This window comes from Tupaia chinensis, unplaced genomic scaffold, assembly GCF_000334495.1.
Source record: "Tupaia chinensis unplaced genomic scaffold, TupChi_1.0 Scaffold139431_1, whole genome shotgun sequence".
Lineage (NCBI taxonomy): Eukaryota > Metazoa > Chordata > Mammalia > Scandentia > Tupaiidae > Tupaia > Tupaia belangeri.
In genome coordinates this window covers 502523-514701 of record NW_006199316.1, presented here as the reverse complement: position 1 = coordinate 514701, position 12179 = coordinate 502523, and the positions used below count along the sequence as shown (strand labels likewise).

The 12179-nt window shown below is 53.3% G+C and overlaps 1 protein-coding gene across 1 annotated transcript in view; it reads right to left on the bottom strand.

Moving 5' to 3' along the window:
• The window catches only part of DSCAML1 (DS cell adhesion molecule like 1), a 430778-nt gene that overhangs the window by 9096 nt on the left and 409503 nt on the right, over window positions 1–12179 (bottom strand). Inside the window, exons 21-26 of the mRNA XM_027765686.1 lie at window positions 7779–7932; window positions 4832–4949; window positions 4294–4457; window positions 3958–4056; window positions 2694–2882; window positions 2005–2292 (exon numbers count right to left, since the gene is read on the bottom strand). Of these exons, the coding sequence (XP_027621487.1) occupies window positions 2005–2292; window positions 2694–2882; window positions 3958–4056; window positions 4294–4457; window positions 4832–4949; window positions 7779–7932 (1012 nt within the window). The remainder of the gene's footprint in view (window positions 1–2004; window positions 2293–2693; window positions 2883–3957; window positions 4057–4293; window positions 4458–4831; window positions 4950–7778; window positions 7933–12179) is intronic.

Below are 12179 nucleotides of genomic sequence, written 5' to 3'. Positions count from 1 at the left end.
TTCCTGCTGTGCCAGTGTGCCTGTTTGACAATCAGTCTGGAGTCTCTTAGAGTTGCTTTTCTGCCTGTTGGAGTTCTGTGCTCATTCCTAGAGAGTGGATTGAAGGGCTTAAATTCCCACCATCAGGAATGGGAAGAATAAAGGGAGATCACAGTCGAGAGAAGTCAGGGAATGGGATTCTAGGTTTTTCTTCACCGGATGCAGACAAAACTCAACCAACATCACCACCCCCACCCCGCACGCCCCCTCCCACGGGCAAGATCTGCTAACTTTGGGTGCCCGTAAGCTCTTCTGCTGACATAACCCTCTGCCAAGCCCTGATCTCAGCCTGTCTCAAAGCTTTGCTTAAGAGTTATCTCTGGGGCTGGCAGGTGGCATGGTGGTCGAGGACACTAGACGTCACCCCCCAGGGCCAGCTGTGGTTCAAGTCCTGGACCGGGCGGCTTGCTTTCTCACTTTCCTTCTCTCTCTCTGGTCAAGTTAAAAATAAATAAATAAATAAATAAATAGAGTTGAAGGAAATAATTCTTTAAACAATAATAAAAGAGTTATCTTCTTCATGGAGCCTTTCTTTCCAAGCCCATCCCCATATGATATTGTTTTTTATTCTGTTCCTCTAATGCACAGGTAGACTTAGTTTAGCCTATGACAATGGGCCCCTATGAATTTGGTCTGCACCATTCCGTTAAGATCTGCGTGCATATGTGTGCACGCATGGGGGTCTGGCTGACAGCAGTTAGGTGCTCACCAACTATCCATGTGTTTGTCTATATTTCCCAGACTTCCTTGTAGTTAGATTAGAGCCACGTGACATTTGGACACCGAGTGAACAGAAGGGATGAGAACCACCTCCTGGCCCCAGCAGCTGAGAACTTGTGTGCCTTTCCTGTGTCTCTTCTTGGTGACCTTGGAGGCTCCATGTTTAAGACGGTATAGCTAGGGACCAGCAGATGGCATAGTGGTTGCGTCACTGGATTCCCACATGGTCGCCCATGGTTTGGGTCCTGGACATGGCGGCTTGAAACTCACACTGTGTGTGTGTGTGTGTGTGCGTGCGTGTGTGTGTGCACGTGTGTGTGCGTGTGTGTGTGTATGCGCCAAAAATCCCAAGAGGAGAATGGAGGAGGAAGGAGGAGAAGGAATTGTGAATTGTGGCATCCCCCCAACCCCCCCCCCATGATCTCTTGCTTTCTGTTTCTCTGTCTCTGTCTCCCTGATAAAAGCATGCACCTTATGGCAAAATCTCTTTAAAAAATGATCCAGAAGATGGCATAATGACTATGTTGCTGGACTCCCATGTAGTTGACCGCGGTTCGGACCAGGTGGCTTAAACTCATGCCGGGCATGTGTGCGTGTGTGCCCAAGATCCCGAGAGGAGAATGGAGGAGAAGGGATTGCGGCATGGCCATCCCCCCTGGGGGTTGATTTCTTGCGTTCTGTCTCTTTCTGGAGAGGGCACGAGCCCTATAGAGAAAGCCTCTCAAAAAAAAAAAAAAAAAACTTGCGTTCTGTCTCTTTCTGGAGAGGGCACACGAGGCATAAAGAAAACACCTCAAAAAAAAAAAAAAAAAAAAAAAAAAAAAAAAAGATGGTGGCCAGCCAGTTCTCACATGACTTTATGAAAGCAAGAAACAAATCTTAGTTGGGTTCAGTCATCAACCATTTGGTGTTTGTGACTGCATCACAGGCAGTCCAGTCCTGGCTAACGTAATATTAATGGGGAGTTCTTAGACGGCAGGACCTCAGTGACATCTCTGCCTTGCTCTCTGTATCTCTGAAGCAACAGAGCGTGGCTGGCCACCTTGAGGGACTCTCCATCCATAGTGACCTGTCCTGGCCACGGTGCACCTGCCCACTCTCCTGCTCGCTGCCCACTGTGGCTCCCTTTCCCTTTGTCTGCCGGCTTTATTCCCTGAATGCCTTCCTGCCGACTTCTCTGTCTCTGTAAGTGTCTGGCACTCTGCCAGCTTCCTGGCACCGCCCCTCCCAGCTGCCCCCACTCACTGCCGTCGTAGTCCGGGGTGGCGAACTGGGCGGTCTCGTTGCCACAGCCGGCGCTGTTGCACGCCCTCATGCGCAGCTCGTACCACGTGGCCTCTCGCAGCTCAGTCAGAAACACCTCCGTGGAGCTGTTGGCCCGGAGGCCCTGCCAGGCCCAGGTCCCCTTGGGCCGGTACTCCAGCACGATGGCTGTGATAGGGCAGCCCCCGTTGTTCCAGCCCTGCAGGTTAAGCCGAGCATGTGTGGAGTTGATGTGGGTGAAGAGGTGTTGGTCTTTGCTGAAGGAGGGCTCTGGGGGGCCGAGGAGAGAGACAGGTTAGAGTCAGGGCTGGAATGCATTCCCCTGGGGAAGCTGGGGTTGGGGTGGCTTCAGGGGATCAGTGGTTGGCACAGAGGGGAGTGGGGATGCCCCAGGGGACAGAGAGGAAGAGAAGGAGAGGGAGGAGAGGGGAAGGGCAGGCCCTGGAGAGAGGAGGTAGAGAAGATGGGGGAGAAGGAAGAGGAGTGTCCCTCCTACCACCGCTGGCAGGGAAGGGGGACCCACTGTTCCCAGTGGGATGCATCAAGATGTTCTCATGATGGGAATGAGGCCGAGTCCCTGGGCCCCTCCTTCGCCAGCCCAGAACCTTCTACCCCTGCCCACCTCCTCCCTAGGCCTGTCTGCCCACCCCGCCCGCTCTCTGGGGCCTCACCCCGCCCATGGGTCTTGGCCTCGATGATCTCGCTGATGCGCCCGGAGCCCACGCTGTTCTTGGCCGCCAGCTTCACCTTGTACCACGTGCCGCACTTGAGGCTGTCCAGCTTGAAGGAGCGCTCGCTGGAGCTGATGAACACGTCCTTCCACTCCTCGCTGTTGTCCACCGAGTACTGCAGCACGAAGCCTGTGGGGGCACCGGGCTCAGGTGGTGGTGGCAGGGGGAGCAGCAGAAGCCCTGCCTGGACACCCTAACAGGTGCCTGGGCCGGACACCAGGCAGGGGCAGTAGGGACTTTGGTCCCTGGAAGGCCCACATGCAACTTGGGTCAGAACTGGAAGGACCCGATCCAGTGCCTTGGGGTCCGGGACTGCTCTCTCTTCAGCTCCAGAGTTGGAGATTAGCAGCGAAGGTGGAGAGGAGAGCCGAAAACCAGAGCTGTGGGGCCTAACTGCGACTCTCGCTGGCCCCTCGCTACTCCACGTGTTGTCCCTGATCAGCCACTCAGGAGCTGTTCTGTTCCTCTGTCTTTCTCTGACCCTCTGGTGAGCACACACATCCTATAGCAGAAATTCCTCAAAAAAAGAAATGCAAATTCTCGGGCCGGCAGGTGGAGTGGAGGTTACGGTGCCGGATCCCTCCTAGCTGACTGTGTGGTGTGCGTCCCAGACCCAGTGAATTGAAAAACACACTGGCGCATGTGCATGTGTGCCTCAAATTCCAAGAGGGAAATAGAGGAGAAGGGACTGTGGTGTAGCCATCCCCCACAAGGAAGTGACTTCTCACTTTCTCTCTGTCTCTCTCGCTGGTGAGCGCACATGGCCTATGACAAAACTAAAAATAAATAAGTAATGTTGAAAAAAGAAATGCGATTCTCGGTCCCATGGAGACCTCCTGAATTAGAACCTGCATTTGCACAAGAGCCCTGGTGATCCAGAGGCCTATTCAGGGTTGAGAGGTACTGATCTCTGTTTTTATCCACTTCCGCAGGCTGGGAAACTGAGGCCCAGGGAGGAAAACAGATTTTTTCGGGTTCCCCTGGCTTTTGAGTGGCTGGGGGGAGGGAAGGTGTGCTCACGTCCCACTGCAAGGGCCAGTGTACTTTTCAGGGCACTTGAGTCACATTCTGGGCCATGAGATGCCCTAAGATAATTTCCTGAGTGTCACAGGACAAGTTGTGGGAGTGGGTGAAGCTCTTCCCTTGCCCCGGGGCCCAGAATTCCTCCCTCTGTCTCCCCCTCCTCCTCCAGACCCTTCCTCACCTCGGATGGAGCTGCCCCCATTGTCACCTGGAATCCAGGTCAGGGTGATGGACGAAGCAGAGGTTTTGGAGACAGTGAGACGGGGCTGGTCCGGGGGAACTATGCGAGGAAAGCCAACTCCCTCAGCACAAAGGGTTAACCCGAGGCTGAGGCTGAGCCTCACGCCTGCTCCTCCTCCTCCCCGCCCCACTCCTTCTCCTCTTCCACTCCTCTGCTCACTGAGGCCTGTCCCCTGTGGCCTTTTCTCCCACCCACCAACTGTCCCTTTCACATGAGGGCATTCCTACCCTTCGCTGTCCCAGGCCCGCCCGAGCCCGCCTGTGCCGCCGGTTTCACCTTGCACCAGGAGGTTGACAATGATGGTGTCAAAGCCGCCCGTGTTGGTGGCCGTGCAGGTGTAGTAGCCGGAGTCCTCGGCCTTCACAGCCCGTAGCAGCAGCGTGCCGTTGGTGTGGATGAGCCGGTGTCCATCCATGGACACCGGGATGGCCGAGTCTTCACTGCCAGGCCGAGGGGGGGTGGTTACGACCAGCATCCCTCATCCTGGGCCCTCCCCCAGGCTTACAGGCCAATAGAGCTGGGAGTGGAAGCCAGGGGATCCGGGATTCTTGGGGATTTGCTCAACACTTCCTGGGGTGTCCAGGAACCTCAGTCTCTTCAGCCACCCAGGGAGGGGAGGTCTCTGGCTCCCAACAGGGAGGAACCAGAGGGTCAGGCCTGCATGGGAGAGCAGTAGCTGTGGCCCTGCAGGGTGTCCTCAGGGCCCGGAGGCCACCCAGTCGGCCCTAAGAGAGGACTCCTAGACTTCTATGCTATAGCTGTCCTGCTGGGCCTTCTCTGGGCTCACTCCTCCCTGCAGGGTCCCTCCACACACCTGTCCTTGGTCCACTTTATGGCAGGGGCTGGGTCTCCCACCGAATTGCAAGGCAGTCGGACATCTTTCATCCAAGGTGTCGTCACCGTGCCCCCAAATGAGATGATCTTTGCTGGGGCTGTAGGAAAGAAGAGATGAGGGCCACCCCCTTCCACCCCTGGGCTTCTAAGATTAGAATTCAAGTCCCCCCCCACCCACCTGACCTCCACTTTGGGTTTGGGGTTGGAGGTGGATGTCAGGAAGTGTCAACTGGGAGTCAGGTATGGGCCAGATACCACCCGAGGCTCTGGGGATGCCAGAAATGATTTAGAGCTATTCCTGTTCTACAACTTGCCCACTGTCCAAGAGGGAGACAGACTTAAAAAGGAGAAATCAGGCCCAGCAGGTGGCATGGGAGGTTAAAGCACTGAATCCTACATGGCTGACTGCCTAGTTTGAATCCCAGACCCAGCTTGAGAATCATGCCAGGCGCATGCGCGTGCATGCCCAAGATCCTAAAAGGAGAATGGAGGAGAAAAAGATTGTGGCTTGGCCATTTTCCTGAGGGCTGTTTTCTCACTTTCCTTCTCTCTCTCTCTCTCTGGTGAGTAAACATGCCTGATAGCAAAAAAGAAAGAAAGAAAGAAAAAAAAAGATCAGTACCAGCCCTGTAGCTTAGTAGTTAAGAGAGCTGGATTCCACATGGTCAACGGGGGTTTGAATCTTGGCTCTGGCAGCCTGAAAAACATGTCGGGCACATGCACGCATGTGCCCCAGATCCTGACAGGATGGAGAAATGGAGAAGAGATGCAGTTAGCACCATGATCCATTGGGGGGGCACTTTCTCCCTCTCTCTCTGTCTCTCTGGTGAGCACTGACACTCTGGGGCAATTAAAAAAGGAAAAGCTTGGGCGGCAGATGGCGTGGTGGTTAAGGGTGCTGGACTCCCACATGGCCGAACGTGGTTCGAGTCCTGGACCTGGTGGCTTCCTTTCTCTCTCTCTCTCTCCCACTCTGCCCCTCTCTAGTCAAATTAAAATAAGTAAATGAATAAATAAAGTTAAATAAAATACTTCTTATAAAAAGGGGGGGGAATGCTCATTTCAGGGTGTAATGTCACAGTAGGAGCAGATACAAGTCATCACGGGGGCAGGAGAAGGAGGGGTGGGTTTTGGGGGTGAGGGCCCGGGGAAGCTTCTGGAATTGAGCTTTCACTCGAAGGCTAAGCAGGAGTCCACTGAGCAGAGGACAGCCATGCAGGGAAGGGGGCAGTGTGGGGTAGGGCATGGGGCCTGAGACGCCGGCGAGTGCAAGGGCTTGTAAGGGGTAGGTGTGTCCTGGGCCTTAGTGACCACCCGGCCTGGACCGAAAGGAAACAAGGCCCAGCCATGTGGGGAACAGAGAGTGCCACCTCTTGGGAGGATGGAAGTCACATGGGAAGCCCGGGTTTGGATCCCAGCCCAACCTATACAGGCTGGATTTGGTGCTGCATCCCTGTGATACTTGCTAACCAGGGGGCTGGGGCAGGAGGGTCGTGACATGGTGAGATACTGTCAGAAATCTTATCTCTGTCTCTGTCTCACTCTCTCTCCCTTTCTCATAAAGGGAGACAAGAAAAGAACCAGAGAATCAAGTGCTTCAGAGGGCCAGAGTGACCATGGAGCCAGAGACCCCTCCTAGGCAGAGGACAAGCACAAGGTGGCTGGGGAGGCAGCCGAGGGCTTGGGGTGCGGGAAATAGAGTTGGTCTCCTGTGAGGGCAGTGCCGGGGGGACCTGGGGGAGCTGCTAAGGGGAAGGAGGCGGCTGCCTGGGGCAGTGGGGCTGCCTGTGGCAGGATACACGGGCTGAGTAGGGGGACTGAGCTAAGATGGCCTCCAAGGTGGACGGAGATGCCTCAGGGGCTCCAGGAGAGTGCGAGTTCTCCAGAGACCCCTCTTCAGAAGCGGTCACGCCCCAGGGCAGGTTGACTCCGGAACCTCTGCATGTCTCAGTGCAGGTATGTGCATTATGTGTGTGTGTGTACGATGCGTGTATACATGTGCATATGTGTTTGCAAGCGGGCATGTATGTGTACACCTAGTATGTGTGTCAGTGTATATATATATATGAACATCTATGTTCATCTATGCATGCATGTATGTGTATTTATGTGCATACACGCATGCACGTGAACACATGTACACTTAGGTGTGCATGTATACCGGTGTATGCACGTAAACATATGTGCATCTATGAGTGTCTGTGTTCATGTATGTACTGTGCTTATGTGCACACACCTGTGTGCATGTGTACGTGGGTGTGCACATAAGCATGAGAGTTGGTGTGTGTGATACGTGTGAATGAGCATATGAATGTGTGTAAACGTGTGTGTGAGTGGGCAAAGGTCAGAGCAGTACTCGTCTCCCACCTTGACTGAGTCCTGGGCTTGCTGTGGCTCATTTCTGTGCCTGCATCGCCTGAGTCAGGGCAGAGGCAAGCCCAGCAGCACCACCGGGGTGCTGCCCCATCTGCATCTGGGGTTGAGGCATCAGAGCTGCCTTCCTCTGAAGAGTGGCACACCCCATGCCCTGGTCAGGGATTCATTGGGGTGTTCCCCAAGGTCTTAGCCCAGGGCCTCCTTGACTGGCACTGCTTCTGCCCAGGGGCCCGGTTTCAGTCCGGGACAGGGCTTTGGAGCCTCAGATGCTCTGGAAGGAGCGGAACCCGGAGGTGTGTGCTGCCCCTAGTCAAGCCTGGAGCAGGGTTTGCAGTTGGGGAGCCAGGGTGCACCAGGTGCCTGTCCTGAGCACACCGGCTCAGCCTGTTGTGTGGCTTTCCTGGAGTCAGGGGGCAGCAGAGGCCCAGTCTTGGATGGAGGAGGCCAGTGGCCGGCTCCTCACAGCTGGGTGGCAGGGTGCAGGGGCTCAGGGAGAACCGGGGTTCTGGGAAGGAGCTCGGACGCACAGGCCCCAGTCCCAAGTTTCTCACCCTTGCCGGCAGGCTCGATGGTGACCTTCTCGCTGCTGTTGCCCCGGCCGGCCGAGGTGACGGCAGCCACCCACAGCAGGTATTGCTGCCCGCGGTTCAGGTGGGCGATCCTGTAGAACAGCTGCTCAGGGCTGGTCTCATACTCGCTGGGAGCCTGTGGGGCAGAGCCAAGAGGGGCTAAGGAGCAAAGCAAGGCCGGCTGGCCTTTAGCCTCAGAGGAGGGGATGGCAGGTTAGTGGCAGGGTGGGAGTGGCAGGTGTTTGTCCAGGAGGCCCCAATTTTGTAGAGCAGTAGACAGAGTTTGTGCTGGGCACGACCCCTGGGGCTGATGGGCTGGCTCTGCAGCATGGCCAAGTCAGACTCAGTTTACCTCTTTGACTGCACCAGGTGTAAGGCCAGAAAATGTGAATGTTTTAGGTTAGGGATGGGGGTGCCGGGAGAAAGGCAGATGGGGGAGGGGAGCCCCCAGAGAAACCCTGAGCAGAGGAAGCGTCTCTGAGAAGAAGCTGAGGAACTGCCTTTGCTTTATTGGGGTTACAGTGGGCTCCCCGGCCTGTCCCTGGGTCAGTCACCCACAGCCCCACCATCCAGTTACCACGCCTTGGTTCCGCAGGTGGCAAGCCCGTCTGGGGGAGGAAGGGATGGGAGAGGGACCCCCACAAGCTTTACGAGGCAACATTTTCATTAATGATTATTAGTGGGATAGATCACCATATATATTTGTAGGTTATATAAATCTATAAATTTTTTTTTTACCCAAATGACAGTTTTGACAAGTTGCCAACAAAACAATATCGGATCCCAGTGGTTTTACCAGTTGCTTTGATGAAAAGATTATGTTGCCTTGGAAACCAGAGGCTCAGATATTGAAATGAATTTGAGAAGGAGCTTTTGATAAGCGCTAGTTTGCAGACCTCCTGTCAGCCGCTTCCCTGGTACACACGGGATGGGGCTGACTTTCATTTTATTTTATTTTTTGGTCAGCCGCAGGGAAGGGAAAGGAGGACAACACCAGGGCCCCTTTGAAATCAGAGTGGAAGTCCAGGGAGGGGGAGCGGCCCCCTAGAACAGATGGGGGGCCTGGAGGCCAGAGGGAGCTAATAATTAGTTATCTCTGTAGTCATGGGATCTTGCACACACACACACATGCTCACACACATGCACATGCACACAGACATGTAGACACACGTTCCCACGTGCCGAGGGACAAATCTCCAGAGAGCTGTGGGGTCAGGAGAGACATTCTCTGTGCCCCAAGGGAGGACTGAAGAGCACAATGCCTTGCAGCAGCAGGAAACATCCATTTTGGCCCCAGGCCATCTGCAGGGAGCTGTGAGGGAAGGTACCCAGAGTTCCCTGGCAGATTCCTCCTCTGCCTCCCTTGCGGGTGTCTGGTCTGGAACCTGGGTGGAGCAGAGCCACCCTGAGCCCTGGTGGTTGGGAGGAAGCCCTCTCAGGCCCCGCACTCTGCAGACTCTGCGTTCGCATCTGTGCAGTGGGGAGGGCTGTGTGGGGCTGCACACCTGCGTGCCCCACCCGACAGGCGCACGGTGTTGTCCATGGTTCCTGGGGCCTTGGTTTTCTCTCCTGCAAATGAGGGAAGCACCTCAGCTCTGCCTACTCTGTGGGTGACTGTGGGGTGCACGAGGCTGGGGTGTGCGAGTGCTGTGGGAGCCAGGACCTGTTCTTCTCTGGGCTCGTGAGAGCAGAGGGTGTGCAGGTGCATGTGGGAGAGTACTTGCTCTGGGTGTCAGTGTGGACCTGAGTGTCTATCTGGGCCTATGCAGGGCAGGAAGGTTTGTCTTCCCCTGAGTCTTACTCAGATCCGAGGTCCCACCCTTTTAACCTGCGCCCTGCACAGATCTCTGACATCACGTGAAAGCACACAGTCACACCCCCAAAGTTCCAGTGGGTCAAAGATATTTTATAATGGTAAACCGTTGGGGCCAGCTAGTGGCACAGCAACACTCTGATGCTGGACTCACAAGAGGAGGTCCTGGGTTGGCATCCTGAGGCCTCCCTCTAAAAGCCAGGGCTATGTTGGGGCCAGCAGGTGGTCGAGTGGCTCTAGACTCCCACATGGCGCGCTGTGGTTTGAGTCCCGGACTTGATGGCTTGAACTCACACCAGAAGTGTGTCTAGAATCTCGAGAGGAGATTGGAGGAATAGGGGTTTTGGCGTGGCCATTCCCTCCCCTCCCCTGGGGGTGATCTCTCACTTTTTATCTCTCTGTCTCTCTGGTGAGTGCATATGCCCTGTAGCAAAAAATCTCTCTCAAAAAAAAAATATTGGACTGCAGTAGGTGGTATGGTGGTCGAGGGGTTGGACTCCCACATGGGCGACCGTGGTTCAAGCCCTGGACCTGGCTTGCTTTCTCACTTTCCCTCTCCATCTCTCTCTGGTGAGTGTAAGTACCTTATAGCAAACTTAAAATAATAATAATAATAAATAAAATAAAATGAAATAAATAATTTATAAAAACCCAACTGCAAAAATGAAAACAAAGCAAAGTGAAGACGAAACTAGGATCAGCATAGGTGCAAAGAACAGGTTCACACTTGGTATGTTGGTGGAAATGTACGTTGGTGTAAACCTTCTGAAGAGCAGTTTCTAAATGTGTATGTACAACCTGAAGAATATTCACACTCTTGGGCCAGTAGGTGGCATGGTGGTTAAGGCACTGGATCCCACATGACCAACTGTGGTTCAAGTCCCAGACCCAACAGCTTGAAAAACACACCAGGCATATGCTTGTGTGTGCCCAAATCCCAAGAGGCAAATGGAGGAGAAGGGATTGCAGCATGACCATTCCCCTGGGGGTGATTTCTCGCTTTCTGTCTCTCTGTGGTGAGGGCACACATCCTATGGCAAGAAAAAAAAAAAGAAAGAAAAAGAAAAAGAATATTTGTACTCTTTAGGATTGCAAAATTTCTACAGAAATTTATTTAAGAAAATGTTAAAATACATGCATGAAGCTTTTTGTGAAGAACGCTCATGGAGGCATCAGTTATGATGGTGAAAATCTGAAAACTAAAAAGACCGATGGGGACTGGGGAGAGTGATTGTGCAGGAGCAGTCATTCCAGAGAATGCTGGGTGGTGTGGAAAATGCCTACGTAGATTACATGAAAAAAGCTGATTAACTCTACGTAAAATTTCATTTTAATTTTGTAAAACCAAACCCAACCCAACCCAACCCATAATCTTTGTACAGATGGAAGACTGGAAGGCTATATACCAAAACATCTCCAGTGTTGAGCTTTTGGGAGTGAGATCACAAGTACTTTTCAGTTTTCTCTTTAGTATTTCTATAATAAATTTTGTGATTTTTCTATTATAAATTGTGGTTTTTTTTTTTGAGAGAGATTTTTTTGCTATCGGGCACATGTACTTGCTGGAGAGAGACAGAGAGACAGAGAGACAGAAAGCAAGAAATCACTCCCTTCACCCAGGGAGATGGCCATGCCACAATCCCTTTTCTTCCATTCTCTTCTCAGGATCTTGGGCATGCATGCACATGCTCTATGTGAGCTTCAAGCTGCCAGGTCCAGGACTTGACCCGTGGTCAGCCATGTTGGAGTCCAGTGCCTTAACTACTATGCCACTTGCTGGCCCAAACTGTGTGATTAAAAAAAAATTTGCAAGAGGGTACATGTGCTCACTGGAGAGAACAGAGACAAAGGAAGGAGGGAGGGAAGGCGAGAGAGAGGAGAGAGAGAGAAAGTGAGAAAGCACCCCCGTGTGAGATGGTCACACTGCTGTCCTACTTCCTCCATTTCTTCCTCCTTTAGGGACTTTGGGCATGCACACACATGTGCCTGGCATGGTTTTCAAGTTGCTGGGTCTGAGATTTGAACTGCACTGTCAGCCATGTAGGATCCAGCAGCCCTAACCATCATACTACCAGCTGGCCCAAGAGTGTGATTTTTATAATCAGTGAAAAACAACAAATGTGTTTAAACAGTTGGTTACATTTCCACTAGGACCCCACTGGTTTTGGTCGCCCTAGGGCATAAATTCCCCAGAGCCCATGCCATAGGCTCTCGTACACATCCATTCTGAGAACTCCACACGTATGTCCTTAGACTCACACTTGCCTCTAACCCCCACACACACCCATGTTTTTGCACTATCACCTTTGAGTCATGCCCAGCAGGCCCTCCCCGACTGTCCTTCACAACGAGTTTGCGGTGCAGTTGCTGGGAATTTGGACGAAGCAATGACATCACACATGGTGGTTAGGTCCTCCATTTCTCACTAAGCTCAGTCTCCCTCCCTCCCCTTTCGTCACCCCCAACCCCAACATGGCTGAACTGAAGTTCTCAGCACAGCAGACCTTGTGTGGCCCTGTTCAGTGGGAACACGCCCAGGAGAGGGGAGGACCCTACGTGCTTGGGACATG